The following is an 18,756-nucleotide window of genomic DNA, read 5'->3' on the forward strand; positions in this document are numbered from 1 at the left end:
GTGCTCTCAAGTCCGAGAGGAGTCAAATTTAGAGGCGGAGATGCTTGCTATGAAGATTGCATTAGCAATTTTGACTGATTGGCGTCTGGAGAGCGACCATGTCTTCACCGATTGTGTTGAACTTCAAGAAGCAGTCCATCGGGATCATGAGCCATGCAATTGGAGAATCAAGGATGGTATCAACGAAATACGCTCCCGTTTGAGGGTCTTTTCAAATCTAAGTGTGGAACTAATTCCTAGAGAATGGAATATGGTGGCTAATCATCTTGCAGCCTATGGACAAAGCTTGTAGGAAGTTTCACTTTTTCACCAAGGTTGGGATCTTCCCCGGTGGCTTATGGAGACTTGCCTAGCTGCAGGCTTCTTCTTCTAATATTTTGTGTATTTTAGTTTCTAGTTTGTTGTCCAGCTACTAGTAGCTCTTTTAACCAAAAACCTTCCCCATCAAGCACATCTTTTGGGGTCCGCTCTCCCCTCAATTTATATGTTACATTGGTGTTTTTGTTGAAATCCAGTGTGTGGGCACGGTTGAGGTTGGGGTCAGGTCGGGCGAGTGAAAATTCTAGTGGGTCCCAGAGTCTGGCACCCAAATTAACCCAGGCTGATGAGGGCGTCAGTCTTTAATCTGTGGGGAAATATAATAGAACCCCTTTACCACATTGGCTAACAGATGGACTCTATATGTGCATATAAGTGAGGGCAACCTTCCCTATTAGGCGCGTCTTTCATTAGCCTATGTGGGACTAAAGGTGTTCTATTACATTACCCCACTGATCAAAGACTGAAGGCCCTCATCAGCCCGGGTTTATCTGGGTACTAGACTTTGGGATCCACCAGGGTTTTCACTTGCTCCGCATTCTGTCAACTTGACGTGGACCCCAACCCCAACTATGCCCACACACCAGATCTCAATGAAAGCACTAATATAACATATAAGTAGAGGGGAGGGCGGAGCCGTGACCTAGTTTTGCTCCATCTGGCTGTTCAGTTGACAACTAACAACAACTGATTAAACAAATTAACATTTGTAAATAACACTTCTGACTTTTCTAATCTCAGCCCAAAAAAAAAGGTACATAACCGAATTGGAAATCTTCATCTTTTGCTACTTAGAATCAAATGCAAGTTTGTGAAGAAAAGCATTCATATATTAAAGTCGTTCATCCATCTTATTGAACTTCAAGCATGTCACTTCAGTTGTCTGTGCTTTTATGATGAAAAGGAATTACAGCAATGGCTTTGAAGGCAATTGTTTGTTAATCAAGAAATGTTTGACAAGTTGTTGAGCTTGTTTTGGAGCAAAAGTTGGGACCGCATGACCAGCTCCACGGATTGTTACAAAAGTCAAACCATCATATACTACAGTCCACCCTCCGACCTATTAAAAAAAGTCAAAATCATGAAAACAATGTTAATATTTCAATCATAGTGCTACTTAATTAGAATTCATATTGAAGTTAGGAATTAATAAGGGAGTATTATTTAATCCATACCTGTTCACTAGTATACCATGGAGTCCATTCTTGGGTTTTATTCAATCCAAGCTTATTCAATGTGTATCTTGTTGAAGTTACTGGTACTCTTCCATCTGTATCTCCACTTCAAGAATTCAACTTGATATTTAATATTTGTAAGGTTGATGAAACATTTCAAAATGTTTATATGTTTAGACACTACAAGAAAATTAATGTTTAAAAACAGTATTTTCCGTTTCTAATCCGTTTAGAAACGGAATTTATCTGTTTCGAATACCCTTGTTTCTAATTTAAATAGAAACAGGAAAATATTCTGTTTCTAAATTTAGAAATGGATTGGAAACGGAAAGCATTATATTTCTAATTTTTGAAAAATTAAAACGGAATAAGATGCGTAAGATCATTTGACACGATGATGGTGCTGCCACAAGATCATTTGCCCATAAAGATGATAAACTCACCATTAGTTTGTCTAATCCTTTTAACCTACCGAGCAAATGAAATATGATGCCTCGATCAGTAACATACAAATTAATTGAACAACAAACCATTATCCCAATAGAACAAACCATTATCCTAATTTTTGAACTTCTAGAACCCTAAAATTCCCTTAATGATCGAACTACTCAAAGATACTAGAACAGGACAGCCCTAATCCAAGTTTGCACCAACGAATTTCAATTGAAGCACTACTAGAACAACGAATAACACTAAAAATCAGAAGGAGAAAAGAAAAACGTAAACCCTAACCACATTTCCGATACCTCAAAATCGGATGCTCGAGACGGTTTCAAGGGCCGAAGAAACACTATAAATCTCTGAAAGTTCAAAAATCCTCGAGAGAAGAAGAGAAGCAAGACCGTTCGGGGGTACTTCGAGGGATTGATTGAAATGAAGAAGAGAAGTCGTTCGGGCAAAATGAAGAAGAGAAGCAAGCTTTAATGAGTGTGGTCACCGGACAGAGTTCTCCTGGGGACGGGGTTTGACTGGGTATAATTGAAAAAGGGTTTTTTGAAGGTGTTATTAGACCCCAAATAAAAGCTTTGTAACATTAGCTTTGTATAATGGTGCTAATGTTAGTATTAAGTATGAACTTTAGCTAATAACAATGTTTTCAAATCCCATAAAAATATTTAATGTTTTTTTTAAATTATAAAAAAATGTGTAACTGAATTAAGTTAAATGTATAATTTGAATTTTTAAAGCTAATATATATAAATAGTTTATTTTATTGAAGAGCATAAAGACGAATAATTTTTAAATCCATTTTTAATATTTAATGATATTTAAATAATATATTAATTTTAAAATTCGTTTTTAATCCCTTTCTATTAGAAACGGATATTTGTTAATATTTAATGATATTTAAATAATATATTAATTTTAAAATCCGTTTCTAATAGAAAGGGATTAGAAACGGATATTTTTTAATATTTAATAATATTTTAATAATATTTTAATTTTAAAATTCGTTTCTAGTCCGTTTCTATTAGAAACGGATTAGAAACGAATAGTTTTTAAAATTTTAATAAATCATATTTTTAAATGCCCATTTGTAAGCCGTTGTTATTAAAATCATATTTAAAATGTTATTCCGTTGCTAATCTGTTGCAAGTTCAAACAGAATAAATTCCGTTTTTAATATTTTGTTTTTAAATTGTAACTTTCTTGTAGTGAGATAGATATAGTTAACAGAAAACACTTAAAACTTTAGTAATTAATAAAACTGTAGTCATTATTAACCTGTAAACCCAAACTCTGAGTCCACCATTGATGAGCTTCCTGATTGTTGGCAGTAAACTAGGTTGATGATCATTCCAAGTGCTGATTACTTCACTGTTAAGAGTAACAATCAAAGTTTATATACACCATCCAAATTCATAGACTCATCCCAATCCATAATCAAAACTACTTTTTCTTAATAAAGAAGAAGAAGAAGGAAAGGCTAGAGTAAAATAAAAATAATCAGGACTTACTGACAAAATATATCAAATGAAAGTATAGACTTTAGAATCACTAGTTTGGACTAGGTTTAAACTTTAAAACCACTAATAGTCCTTAAATCAGCTTTTTAACAAACTAATTTTATTCATTTTAGTCCCTTCAATGACTAAAATCCATTTTATATTGAAGTGTCTCTTTATTATGAAATTTAATGTGATAAAACACTTATAATATCATGTTATTATAAATGGATACGGTGTAATATCCTAAATAATTCCTTTATTATAGTCAAATGCCTATTTTGTTCCTTTATTTATTTATTTCTCACATGAGATTTTTCTATTATTTATTTTTGAAAAAATGTTAATCTTTCCCTCTGCCACCCATTAGGTTTTCCATTGGGATAGCTGATGTGGCATTAATTATTTTTAAAATAATATTAAAATATAAAAAACAAATATTAAAATATTATAAAATTCTAAAATATTTAACACAAAATAATAATTTGATAAATGACAACTTAACAAGGAGTAATCTTTATTTTTATATTTATATTTATTTATTTTATTAAATGATGTCGCTAATTATAACAATAGGTTGCATACCATGAAAGAATTTATATTCTAATTTATTTATCATAATTAATCTTTGATATTTATATAATATTTCATTTATCTTCTTTTAGTTTCTTAGATATTCATAATAAAGTAAAATTTTTGGAATAACTATTGATTTTAAATTATTGCATTATCTTTTTAATAAAGGACCGGTATTCTAGGGACGTCCCTAGATTTAAAATCTAGGGACGTTCACAGTAACCGTTGGATGGTAATCCGACGGCTACTATCATCCTAAACAGTGCAAAATGCGTTCTACAGTGTGCTACAGTAATTGTGAGCAATAAAAAGATGTACAATACTTATATAAATAAACAACTGATGGATGATAATCAACAGTTGTAAGAGAGACATCCCTAGAGAACAGTAATCTAGGGACATCCCTAGATTACCATTTCTCTTTTTAATATATATATATATATATATATATAAGAGCTCGTAGTTTACTAAAGTCCTTAGATAACAAATCTAAGGACATTTGGAAATAATATAAAAAATATCAAGTGGAATGTACCGTACTAATAATAGTTGCACACTAAAATCTAGAACAAAATATATAAAAAAAAGCCAAATAATATCCACCATTATAGGAAGAGAGAAAAAAAAAAATTACAACCTTCAAATATGGATTCAATAGCTGTGATCCGGACTTCCCTAGAATTTATAACTAAGGATTTATAGATTGGTATGTCATATATATAGAGAGAGGATTATTCTTTTATGGACATCCATAGATAAAAATTCTATAGACGTCCAAATCCAACAGCCAATATTAATAAACAGTAGTTAGTATAGTAACATATACAATTACTGTTTATCAATGTCGGAATCCAACGGCTGATAATTGGACGTCCATAGATAAACAATCTATGGGTGTACATAGAAGATGTATTGTCATATATATATATATATATATATATTTATATATGCCCACATATATATATATTTATATATGCCCACATGATATGTTTTTTCTTATTCCATCTGAAACTATTTAGCTCACTTGCTTTAGACAATTAATATTAAATGGAACCAGAATCAAAGCAAGTTATATATCACAATTTAACGAACCTGCAATGAGTCCAGTTATACGCCAAATTTGTAACATTAGCATGCAGAGCTTCTTGAACATCTGGGCGATTGAAATATACATTAGTGTAATCTGAGATACATGGATCATAACCTGCCTTCAAATTCATATTCCACCCTTTGGAAGCCAAAGACTTGCTCCTTGTCTGCTGTGATGCCTAACACAGACAACAACAACAACAACATCATTATTTCTTTTTACGGAAACTGAATATACTTGCTTAAGTAATTAGGCTTCATGATCAAGATCATTACAAAATTTTTTGATGTGATTCCGGCGATCTTTCTAGATCCCCGGGAAGATACCGTCATGCCTTGTTTGATGCATTTAGGGGTGTACAAGCTGTATATGTCTATGAGACCATAAGTGTCGACGAAATCAATGGATGCCTTGCCGCAAACCTCGTTATCATCACTTTGACTACTGAAATGGCAGTTAGTCATGATGGCATGATACAACTCGTCGGAGATGATTGCATGGCTCCATGCGTACTCGACCATTCCGATCGAGTCTGTCTCATCATCCATTAGTGCATTTCCTACCTATATCGAAGTTTATAATTAATAATAGATCAAAACCTTCGATAACTCTAGAAATATATTAAGAATAGAGAATATATATGAACTAAATTAATGTTATAAAATAATGAGACTATGAACTTAATCAAGTTATTGCATTTGGAGATCTTTGAAGCTTTAAATAAGTACCATGAAGCCCTTGAAATTAATGCAATTCTCGTTTGAAGTCTTCTTGTTTTCATCGAAAATTTTTTCAGCTAGTTGGGGAACATAATGTCCTACAGTATATATCAAACAAATTAAGAGTGAACTTCATGATTTTCAATCAAAAAATTAAAATACTATGTTAAATAAAAATATATAATATCACCTGCATAGCTTTCTCCGGCAATGTAAAACTCATGAGATTTGAATTGAGGGAAGCGCTTAAACCAATTCACTAAGAAATTATATGAATCGTTTGCTGAAAATAATTAACCGGATTGGAAGATTATATACAATCAAGGGAATAAAAAATTTTACCCTTATTTTAAAGATGAAAAATTAAAATACCAGTAAAATGATCTCCAAGTTGATCCAAATCAGAGCTTGTATTTGTATAAGAGAACCCAACACCAACTGGTGCCTCAAGAAACAACAGATTTGCCTCTGAAGTTGAAAGAAAATTATTTTTTTTTTCAAAAAAAATCAATTAATTTAGAATTAATATAAATTTTAGAATATTAATCAGTGAATGAAAATGAAATAAACTTGCCTTTGTTCCAAGAGTGTTTATTAAACTTCAGCTCAGGCGCACCCTTTTGAATCAAGAAAGGTCCAAGCTCCTCAGCCTCTCCATAACCAATAGAAGAACAACCAGGTCCTGTTTATATATAATTTATATTGACATTAAATTCAAAAGAGTCCATGCGTGCATTCAAATATGTATGATCAGATTTAAAAACTATGAAAAATAATCCAGTAGACTCGGTTTTCATGGTAACTATCACAGAACCAAGACATGGATCATTCTTAGCCATGGGTTTATAATTTTTTTTTATTTATTATATAATATTAGGATATGTTGGTAATTAGATTAAAAGATTGTTACTTTTTGTTTTAAAAGTTATTAAATTAGGTAATCCAACGGGTGAGGATAATGCATATCTTGGTTTTATCGTAACTACCATAGAACAGTGTTCGTGAGATCATTTCTCAAAAAGTATGATATTTATAGTATTTTTGATTAGCATGTCTAACAGTTCAACTTTGATGTTAAGTTTAAAGTAACTAATAGCCGCACATTGTTTAATTTGAGAAAATATATAGTTGAGTAAAGAAATCTAGATTTATCATTCGATTAACTTAAACTTTTTGGTTGAATTAAGTTCAAATAATATACCTCCATTGAGCCAAAGAAGAAGAGGTCTCTCATCAACATGATCAATGGCTTCGAAGAACCAATAAAAGAGTGCCCTCCCATGGTTCTCATCAACTGTAACATAGCCAGAATAGTGTCGGAAGTTGACTTCCGGCTGCCCGGGTAGCTCAACAACGAGGTCAGCTTCCTGACTAGTATTGATTTCTTTATTGTATTTAATTCTATCATAAATCATAAAAAAATAATACTCACTTATGTTAAAAAATACAATTATATAATATGTACATAAAATAACACAGTAATATATCTAATAACATACTAACCCGGTGAGTCTTGGCTCAACAAAATCAGAGGAGAGGATGATGATGTTGATAAATAAGGAGAAGAAGCTGTAGAATATGAGATTCATTTTAAGAGTTTGAAGTTACAGTTGTAGGAGAAGGGGCTCCAATTCTGCATGATCTTATAGAGGACTTCGAGAGGCCATGAGAAAAAGTAAATAATTTTTGCTAAACTATGAACCATGACTTCTTGTTTATAGTCTTCTGTTTGTTTGTAATCAGATTCTTGCCGGCGATGAATTCGATGTCATGTATGACTTTTAATTTTTTTTTTCTTAAGTTTAATTAGTTTTGCAAATTGTAGTACTTGTTGTCGATCATTTGTGATTTGATGTGTTGTTCTTGTGCTCATTCCATTCCATAATATTCCCTTTTTTAAGCTTTGCGGAGTTTTTGATTTATTAGTCAACGATGCCATTTAATATGTAACTAGCATGAAGTCCACATTTATTGGATTTTATGAAATGTGATCACAAAATCATGTTTGAACTGCCAAAAGTTATTAGAGAATCACTATCAATTAGTTGACTAGTTAATCTTATAGTAACTTTTGTATTAATGATAAAATATACAAATAATAAAAATGAAAAAAAATTATATATGTATATTTATGTATGGCAAAAAACTAAAACAAACACTAACAACAAAATTAAAATAGACAAAATTATGTTTATATCTATATATATGTAAAAACAATAAAAACAAATAAAATGTTATTATTAGTGTGTGTATATATATAATATTATATATATAAAAATAAAAAAATAAATTTATTTATTTTTTATTGTTAAAACAATAAAACAAACAACAAAAAAATTAAGAAAAATAAAATAAAAATGATAAAAACAAAATAAAAATAAAAATGTTAATAAATGAAAAGTACCATTTTAAAAATAAAATAAATCAAATAATAAAGGAGAAATCCCAACCATAATGGAGGGATGGAGGGACAAATGTCACTAAATGACCCTTTAGGTGGTAACTTAAAACAAGAAAAACAAACCAGAAAAAATAAATAAATAAAAGCAATAAAAGCAAAATAAAAATAAAAATAAAAATGTTAAACCAAATGAAAAAAATTACCACTTTAAAAATATAAAAAATCAAATGAAAAGAAAAATGAAAAATCCCAACTAATAAGGTAGGGACAAATTTCACCAAATAAAGTTTTAGGGATAACAGTATACTAGCATGGATGCTTGCTATGGAGCTTCATCTAAAAATGTGAATTGTTAAAAAAAAAATAAATTAAAATCACTTAAAAAATAAAAACGAAAAAACTAACCAAACATTAATATTATCAAATAAATTTAATAAAACAATATAATATACAAACAATAAAAAAACAGTCATATATATAAAGTACATATATATATATATATATATATATATGTATATAGATATATATATATATATATAACATAAATAAATAAATAAATAAATAAATAATAATAAATTAAAAATGTTATTTTTAGTAATGAAAATATCTCCCAATCTTTTTGTTTATTAGTATTGGGTCCCAAGCTCAATCATGTCGAGGAGGTATGTTCAAACCCCTCTTCAAGCAAAAGCACATATATATTTTAGTTAGTAATAAAATCTTATTACAATTTGAAATATGATTGCTCAGAAATACAAGTCATATTAATAGAAATGTGTGCAATTTTGACAAGTTGGAACATAACATTATTATATTTGGTTTATTAAGGATCTTATATTATTAATTATTATTTTTTATTAAAATAGCCCTTATCTAATAAGTGTTTATAATTTTTAATATAAGTATCAAAATGTGCTATTATTAAAAAAAGGTAAATTATTAATATTAAAATATATAATTTTTATTAATATTCATTAAGTTAAACTTAATTGTCTTAAATAAATATATTTTTCCAACTTAATATTTGAAAAAAAAAATTTAATCTCAAACGTTTTTTTATCTCCAAAAAATATTTTGATAAATATATTTTAATATAAAAGAAATACATGGAAAAGAAAAAAAATGGAAATTTTCTATTTTTGAGTTTTTTTAAAAAGATATTATTAGTTTTAATTATTTTAATTGGTTATTTAAATAAATAATTTTTTATATAATTAATCTCGATCAAGGAAAGTGTCATTATACTTTAATTATTATAATTATGTATATATAACAAATAATTCATGTTAATTATTTATTTATTTTAATTATTATAATTAACTATTTTAAATTACATATTCATGTTAATTATTATTAAATGTAATTACTATAATTAATTATTTAAATTAATGGATTTTTATTTAATTAAAATCATCACGAGGGTTAAAAGTACCATTTTGACCGCATTTATTCCCCGCCATTTTCTCTAATTTTTGGGCAAATTAAAATTCCACTGCAATAATTTTATTCATTTTTTATACCATCCATTGTCATTCTCAGAGTTATCCATCAAATATGGAGTAAAATTTTTAGTAAGTTACCCACCTTATGCCTTTTTTTCAAAAAGGTATCCCACCTTTAATTTGTATCAAAAAGGTACTCAAAGTTGTGTTTTTATTTCAACAGCAAGTGACCCTGGCCAAATCCGGTCATTTAAGTTGATGTGGCCGCTGAGTTATGGGGGTATTCCAACCTGGTTTCCATCTAGCCGCTGAGTCATTTGGTTTGTACCCCATCAAAACAAAAGATAGGCTGAGTGAGATGAAGCTATTGTGCCACGCGTCAGAGAAGCCCTTTCGCGAGAATCTCGAATTTGGACAGTGGCTTCATTGTCTTGACCGAGCAGAGATTGTGATAGACAAAGCTTAGGGTTTTGTGCGAACTGTGAATCGGGTGAAGGAGCGCTGTCGGCTGAAGCTCAGTTGGCTCTCCGACGTAGATGGCGGTTAACTGGGAGATTCGGCGTGAGGGTGAGGAAGTACCGGACTACTGTAAGTCTTTTTCTTTTTCAGTAGATGTGATGCTTGTGTTTGTTGTGATGAACAGTGGCTTCAAGAAGCTTCGATGTGTTTGTATACGCCTAGATCTACATCGCATTGTTTTAGTGTGTTAATGTCAGTGGGGGTCTTAGTTGAGTGAAATAATTAGGTTGTTATGGTTTTGTTATGGTTTTATTGTTTTTGAATCCCATTCTGTTGATGCCATTTACCTGAGTGATTGTGTTGTAGTTTAATTCCCAACCGAGTGAAAAAAAAAGGAAACTTTCTTACCCCAAATCATTTGTCTTGGCAATCAGTTCCCCATTTTGTCTATTCTAGTTGCATATTCAATTGAGTTATTAGTTTGTCCTTCTCCTTTTCTTTTAGTGTGGTGTGTGAAATAATTAGGTTGTTATAGTTTTATTTTTTTGAATCTCATTCTCTTGATGCCATTTACCCAAGTGATTGTGTTGTAGTTTAATTACCAACCGATTGAAAAAAAAGGAAACTTTCTTACCCCCAATCATTTGTCTTGTGAATCAATTCCCCATTTTGTCTATTCTAGTTGCATATTTAATTGAGTTATTAGTTTGTCCTTCTCCTTTTCTTTTAGTGTGTTAATGTCAGTGGGGGTCTTAGTTGTGTGAAATAATTAGGTTGTTATGATTTTATTGTTTTTGAATCCCATTCTGGTGACTAACTGTCCTGCTTATTATTGTCTATATATATATATATATATTTATGTAGTCATTGCTAATCTCAATTGTAGCCTCAATTATAAATGTCCTGTTTTTTATGTGCATGTTATTACCCTACCATAATTGAGCAGAAAAATGCTTGTTGTTACACTTCAAATCAGATTTTTGTTTGTTCTTCAATTGATTGTGGCCCAATGATATATGCCATATGATTTAATTACTTCCTAGTTTTTCAGTTTTAGATTGTGTCCATATAGTTGGTTTTTAATTAATTTACTGAAATGCATGCTTTATTACAATACCAGATGCTGAATTGTTCACAATAAGGCTTCATTATAGATTGGATGAGATAGAAGGGTTTGCTGGTTACATAGATTACTGCTGTGCTGACCAAATATCTAGACTAGAACTAGTTAGCATGGCCAAGGAGTTTGGTTTGGATGTAGAGGGCTTCTCAATTGGATGGTTGGATGGAAGGACTGGTGTGGGGGTTTATAAGGAGATAAAAACTGATTTAGAAGCCTTAGACATGGCCACGTCTGTTGGGAGTACTAAGGAGACATGGGTGTATATCAATCTTCCTAGTGGTGACCACCCTTCAGATCATGACATTGGGACAACAGAAGATGATCATGCAAATGTGGGGCTATTGAAAGATGTAGAAGATGATGGAGATGATATTATGGATGATGCAAAATTGGAGGAAATTATAGTTGGTGGTCAAGGGAAGGAAAAGAATGTTGATGAGGAGTGGGTTTTCCATGACTCTGATTATCGTTTCAGTGATAAATCTGATGATGAACCCCTGGGGAATGAAGATAGGTCACAAGAAGAACCCATAGGCAATTATGGAGCACATGCTAGTGTTGACCTTGATGATGAGGGTGATTATGGTGATTCAGACAACTTACAGTCTGCATCTTCCACAGATGAGGAAGATTTAGCTCCACCCAAGTGTAGATATCCTGAATTTAATGGGGATGTTGACATGGAGAACCCCCATTTTAAAATTGGCATGAAATTCCGAGATTTCAAACAGTTCAAGGAGGCAGTCAGAAATTATGGGATTAAGAATCGATATGCGATGAATTTTAGGCCAAACACCAAGAAGAAATGCAAGGCCACTTGTGGGCATCACCCATGGTGAGGGACAAAGCCACATTACAAATTAAAACAAGTGTGCTTGAGCACGAGTGCTCTAGGGATCATAATAATAGGCATTATTTAGAGCAGTTCAGGGTAGATCCAACTTGGAAAATAGCTGGGATCATATAAGCTGTGAAAACAAATCAAGAAGTAGAAATCAGCAGGCTTAAGGCATACATGGCTAAGTGTTTAGCACAGAGGTGATTTTTTTTCTTTATAAATCTTTTGTTGTATTAAACTTAGCATGTCTTCTAACTTCTATGTTTTTTGTGTATGCTTGTTGTTTTCAAGGATCATTGATGGTGATGAGGAGACACAGATCCACATGTTGCATGACTATAGGTTGGAGTTGATGAGGACACATCCCGGATCAACTATCATCATTGACTACATTGAAGAAGGAGTGTTTTCAAGGTATGTATGTCTGTCTTGCCCCTCTAAGGGCTGGTTTCCTGGTAGGCTGCAGGAAAATTGTGTCACTTGATGGATGCTGGCTCAAAGGATTGTATGGAGGCCATTTATTATCTGCTGTTGGGATAGATGACAATGACTGCATCTATCCCATAGAATGGTCTATGGTCAACAGAGAAACCAAAGAGAGTTGGACCAAGTTTCTACAAGTGTTGAAACAGGATCTGAGGATCACTGATAGCCAAGATTGGGCATTCATGTCAGACAGACAGAAGGTGAGGAACATTCTTTTATTAAACCTGTGTATAAGTATTTGCTTTCGTACCTGTATCATTGGTTCCTGTTATTTATTTGATTGGATTTGCAACCAATAAGTACATTAGTTCTTTGTTAAACTGTTCTGATTTAGGTTTCTAACATAATTTTATTAAATCTGTGTATAACTATTTGATTGCATGTTAATTAAATTGTTGTTAGATGAATTGTTTATTTATTTGATTGGATTTGCAACCAATAAGTACATTACTTCCCTATTCTGATTTAGATTTCTAACAGAATTTTATTAAATATGTGTATAACTATTTTCTTTGATGTTAATTAAATTGTTGTTAGATGAATTGCTTATTTATTTGATTGGATTTGCAACCAATAAGTACATTAGTTCCCTGTTAAATCAAATCTCTAAATTAATTTGCTCTTAACAATGGTTTCTAACAGAATTTTTTTCTTTCTTTTTATTTTTCCTTGGCATGTATTGTGATTGTGGGTTGATGGGTATGGTTCACTTGACTATTTCTACACTAGGGTTTGATGCCTTTGAGAGAGCAATGGAGGGGTTGAAAGGGATGTCTTTAGGGGCATTTGAGTTCATGAAAAGGATAGAACCAAAACATTGGAGTAGATCACACTTCCACACCCAATTTAAGTGTGACATCTTACTAAATAACCTTTGTGAGGTTTTCAACAGCAATATATTAGAAGCTAGGGTTAAGGGGATCATTATAATGAATGAAATGATAAGAACACAATTGATGAAGAGGATCCAAAAGAGGAGAGATGCCATGCATAGGGTAACAACCACACATTGCCCTAAGATATTAAAAAAGCTTGAGAAATCCAAACAACATAGCTGGTACTATAATACTACATGGTCCGGAGGGGACAAGTACCAAGTTGTTGGTCCTGATGGTCAATTTGTGGTCAACAAAGCAGAGTCCAAGTGTTCATGTAGAAGGTGGCAGCTTAGTGGGATCCCTTGTAGTCACTCAATTTCAGTCCTGTATTACAATAGGGAGAAGCCTGAGGACTACCTTCACCCTTGTTACAAAGTCAATACCTTCATGTCAACATATAGACACATCCTTCACCCTACTCATGATAGGGATTCTTGGCTAAGGAGTGATCATCATCCCATCATCCCACCACATCCAATAAACAAGAGAAAGGGCAGGAAAACCATGCTTAGGAGAATGGAGTTTGGTGAAACAAGTGGCTACAACAAGAGAAAGGTGAGTAAGAAAGGTATGAGGATGACTTGCAGTGTTTGTGGTGCACAAAGCCACAATAAAAGGTTCCATGGTGTGGACTTCCCTTCTAGGCAGAAGGGAAATTCATCTAACATAGATACACCAAACCAGTCACAGGTGAGAATTTGCATTGTTTGTGTTAATTACTATTGGAGCTGTCCATGAGTCTGATGACACATTTATGTGCTTCACTGCAGTTTTTTACAGTTCCAATTCGAGCATCATATGGAAAATCACCTGCTACACAATTGCCAAATCCACAAGTGGAAGATCATGTATGTGAACCTCTCAATCTATTTTGTAACTTGTGTTGTAGTAATTAATTTCTGATTAGTTCCCTAATGGCTCAATTGCAGGCATTCAATGCACATACACAGAGATCTGCAGACTGCAGTCAAGTGACAAGAGCAGATCAAGTTAGGGTTAGCAAAAAAGCACAGGTGAGTTAATTATTTTTTGAATATTTTGAATAATGTTGCAATTTTTTTATTATTAATAGATTGGATTAATTCTACTTTCCAGGCAGCTCAATATAGACAAAGACAAACAATCAAACCATTACCACTAGCTCAAGTTAAAAACAAAGAAGGGGGGAATCCAACAGACCCTAGATGTGCTGACAAGAAGAGGAAGATCTGGTTGCCACCAGGGGTTGGAGGCCATTGACCAATTACCATTTTTTTTTAGAGAGTTGCTATGCAACTACAACTGCAGTCTTATTGGTTCTATGTATTTTGTATAGAATTATGGTGCTTCACTGGTTCTAGGTATGTTGTAAAAACTGCAATATTTTGGAAAACTGTTTCTAGAATATCAGTTCAATTTTGTAAACCTGCAGACTTAGAATTCTGCAGGCTTGGTATTATGTAAACCTGCAGATAAGAGGGTTAGAATTCTGCACACTTATTATGCAACTGCAATCTGCAATCTGCAGTCTTACTAGTTCTATGTATTTTGTATAGAATTCTGGTACTTCACTGGCTCTAGGTATGTTGTAAAGACTGCAATATTCTGAAAACAGTTCAATTTTGTAAACCTGCAGACTTAGAATTTGCAGGCTTAGTATTATGTAAACCTGCAGGTGAGAGGGTTAGAATTCTGCAGACTTAGCACACAATTTTTGTAAAAAAATTATTACCATTGAATCAATAGCAGATGCAACTTTTTTAATTCAACTTTTTTTCCAGTTTTTTGTAGTGTTCATACAAAAAAGATTAAAATGCATACCCACTTTCATTATAGAATAGCAGACTTAACACCCAGTTTTTTCTTCTCCAGCTTTTATGGTGTCCATACCCAAATTAATCTCACTACAATTTTCTCCAGTTTTTTTTCCTGCTGTTTTTGTAGTGTCCAGGTGAAATCTTTAATTATTTTTTTGTGCAGTTAATTTAATCCAAATGAAGATGAGTCTTATGCATTCAGGTTGCAGTGAGTTAATATTTTGTTTTTTGTCAGTATAACATCAGACCAAAATAAATTTCATACTCAAATTCAAAACACAAACACATCCATTCATTGAAATTCTACCCTCATTGTTGTGGTACATCAAAGTTAGTTTAAACTTAATCAATTTGAAAGACAACACATTACACAATGAACCCTAAATCTATACCCGCAACCAGCATCAACCATGCTAAGCCCGCAGATTGAATCAACCAATATGATTTTACAGACAAAATTGTGGGACTAAACAATATGATCTTGCTCCCTAAAAATAAAGAATTAAAACAAACAAGAAAAAAAACAAAAACGACTTCCTTCTTCCCTTGCAAGCTTGTTGAACTTCTTAGTGTCTAGGTTTTGTGCTCTCTCTTCCTTCAATTCACTCGACACTCCTCCTTCTCCAGATCCATATTGCCCGGCCTTCTCTTCTAGAATGAGAGGAATTGCATCTGTTTTTTCGGTGGAGAAATGATGGAAAATCCATATTGCCCGGCCTCCTCTTCTCGGATGAAAGGGTAGCCCAGGGTGAAGTCCACGTGGCCAGGGTGAAGTCCACATGGTTATTGGGTGATGTGGCTTTGCTGTGCGTGGCAACAAAACAATGCCCTTAGCGGCCACATCAGCTTAAATGACCGGATTTGGTCAGGGTCACCTGTCGTTGAAATAAAAACACAACTTTGGGTACCTTTTTGATACAAATTAAAGGTGGGATACCTTTTTGAAAAAAAGTCATAAGATAGGTAACCTACCAAAAAATCTACTCTCAAATGCGAGTATAAGTTACAGTTGGAAATGAGGACCCCTTTGGATGGGGGTAATGGAGCCCTAGGTATGGGAAACATTACCCCCATCCATCTATACCCATGTTTGGGTACCTTTAGACATGTTCAGAATTCCAAGGAGGGAGGCATGGGATGGCTTTTCAACTGGATCTTGTCATTACCCCTCAAATTGGGGGTAATGCTTGGATTGAGATGACAAATGACATTTTTGGCCTTCTTGGTTTAACCCACAACCTCTTGTCTGGCTTCATCTCTTCTGAAGCCGCCGCCCTTTGTGCTTAGATCGACGTCGTCAAGCTCCAGTCTGAACTCCTCACCGGCCTCTTCCCCGAACAACTGGTCTCCTCGTCCGCCGCTCCGCCTTCGACGTCGTCAACCTCACCGGCCCAACTCCTCACCGACCCCAGCCTCGACCAAGTCTATCTCCTTGTCCGCCTCTCCGCCGCCGGCTTTGTCGAGACCAGTCCAACCTCCTCATCGGCCCCATCCCCGACCAAGTCGGTATCCTGGTCCGCCTCTCCACCTTCAACGTGGTTGACCTCCAGGAAAAAATCAGATCATCGGAGAAAAAACGACAGCGGGAAAAAATCATATCTTGTTGAAAAACTTCAGGTATGTGCTCTTCATTCATTTCATCTCATGGTCTCATCTATTCTCCGTTTTCCCCTTGTCTGTTTATATGTTGTTAGGATTTCGCTTTGACTTTATTATTAATAAGAAATGCAAAATATTGGTTCAAGTTCACAAACTAATCATTGGAGATTGTTTTAAAACCATTTTTCTGAAAACATTTTTCTCATTTTTTTTTTGCTGTTTTTAGAGAATGCTAGTATCACATTAGATAAAATGTACCCCATTTCTTAAAAAACTTATTAAACCTGTATTTTAAAGCTTCATGGTAATATGCTTATATATATATATATATATATAATTGGATTTTATTTTTATAAATCTTATCAATGGGATGTATATTTAAATTATATGTTTGTTGGGATTAAAAATCTTATCTTGGGGTTTAAGTATTTGGACCAGAGACCTTTTTTTTTTTTTTTAAGATTCTCTATTAAATAGATTCTATGTTATTTATAAATTATATAATATCATGATATAAAAACAATATTTACATATGTTTCTAACTGACATATATATATATATATATATTAAGTTTTAAAATTTATTTAAATGTCACTATTAAGATGTATGAATATATAACAATGTTATGAAAAGAATATGTTGAAGCATTATGTTCTAATAAACATATGTTTTATTTTTAACCCTTGTTTTGTGAAACAATTGTTACAAACATGTTTTCTAAAAATTTAGGGAAAAGTTAAAAATAAAAATAAGTTTTGTGTGTGTGTAGTTCTCCAAACAAGAATGTCTTTGTTCTTTCATAAAGGACTATACTAGGCATTGATTCTGAGCTTAAGTACTAATAAGAAACATAGTATGGTTTGTTAGGATATATTTGGCTAACAAAATTTTAATTAGCAGCATTGGTAAAATTTGTTGGAATATTAACTATTGTATAGGATGAAATTTTTTTCCTCAATTATAATTGTATCTATTTTTACTTGTAAAGCTGTTGGAAGCATGCAAAACTTCATAATTTCCTAACATAAGCAATATGCAGCTTAGCCTGGTTTAGTTTGATTGGTTTCTGTATTTTTATGCATTCTTGAATTGGATCTAATTTTGAATTTTTTAACTTTTCCATACAATCTTAAATTTCTTCTTGCTCTCGAGATAGATTATATGCTCATGTTTTTGTTAGTGAGTCATGTTTGAATGATCACACCTATTTATTTTAAGTATACATTGATTCACTTTGAGATGTAAGATGAGCTTTATAAACTCTTAATATATATTCTATTTGTTTTCTCTATACATATCATCTAATAACCTGTATTTTGAGGGGGTTTGGGGGATTGGGACATGATCTTATGTTCTTAAAATGTGGGAATTAGACGATCAGCTCGAAAATTTTAATGATATTTTTAAAAAGTATATAATCATATATTTTATTTGAAAATGGCATTATAAATTTATAATTAATAATTAATGATATATTTTAATTTTAATAAATTTATTTAGTTATCTGGCTCATTCTGTGAACTTGTTATCTCACATTATATATTAATTTTTTATGTTCAACAAATTGTATAATTTATTACTTACATGATAATAATTCTCTATCTTGGGTTGGAATTACTTATAAGTTTATATTTAGTTAATATTTTTTTTTAATGTGAAGAGGTTTAGACTCCAACCATGGAAAAGATAGTGTGTTGGTATTCTGTGTTATTTGGTGAACCTTTGAATTAAATATAAGTTGTGTATCAATTTATTAAATATCAGTCTCCATGGTTGTTGAATTTGATGTGTGGCTAATAATAATAATAATAAGATAATTAAGATTTTTTTTTTTGGAAGTACATGATAAAATTGATAGTAAAAATGTAATTCTTAATTACTTTACAATGTAACTTAAAAAATTATCGTTT

General features: G+C 32.2%; 1 protein-coding gene across 1 annotated transcript; it reads right to left on the reverse strand.

The window, feature by feature from the left end:
* Window positions 1-1,146: 1,146 nt before the first annotated feature.
* LOC120271897 (serine carboxypeptidase-like 34) lies at window positions 1,147-7,471 on the reverse strand. The gene is made up of 11 exons (XM_039278583.1): window positions 7,328-7,471; window positions 7,026-7,225; window positions 6,399-6,506; window positions 6,197-6,292; window positions 6,015-6,107; window positions 5,834-5,922; window positions 5,381-5,668; window positions 5,108-5,283; window positions 3,219-3,311; window positions 1,494-1,599; window positions 1,147-1,378 (listed from the first exon to the last, which is right to left on the reverse strand). The coding sequence occupies exons 1-11, from the start codon at window positions 7,411-7,413 to the stop codon at window positions 1,226-1,228; spliced, it is 1,488 nt and encodes a 495-aa protein (XP_039134517.1). The 5' UTR covers window positions 7,414-7,471; the 3' UTR covers window positions 1,147-1,225.
* Between the last annotated feature and the right edge of the window lie 11,285 nt (window positions 7,472-18,756).

The sequence above is a fragment of the Dioscorea cayenensis genome, chromosome 11 (assembly GCF_009730915.1).
Source record: "Dioscorea cayenensis subsp. rotundata cultivar TDr96_F1 chromosome 11, TDr96_F1_v2_PseudoChromosome.rev07_lg8_w22 25.fasta, whole genome shotgun sequence".
In the NCBI taxonomy this organism is placed as follows: Eukaryota; Viridiplantae; Streptophyta; class Magnoliopsida; order Dioscoreales; family Dioscoreaceae; genus Dioscorea; species Dioscorea cayenensis.

Coding starts and splice junctions, on each gene's coding strand:
- LOC120271897 (XM_039278583.1), bottom strand. CDS start 7,413: ATGAATCTCATATTCTACAGCTTCTTCTCCTTATTTATCAACATCATC. Junction 5,923..6,014: donor TGCCGGAGAAAGCTATGCAG/GTGATATTATAT, acceptor TATATACTGTAG/GACATTATGTTCCCCAACTA. Junction 5,669..5,833: donor TTAATTTCAAGGGCTTCATG/GTACTTATTTAA, acceptor ACTTCGATATAG/GTAGGAAATGCACTAATGGA.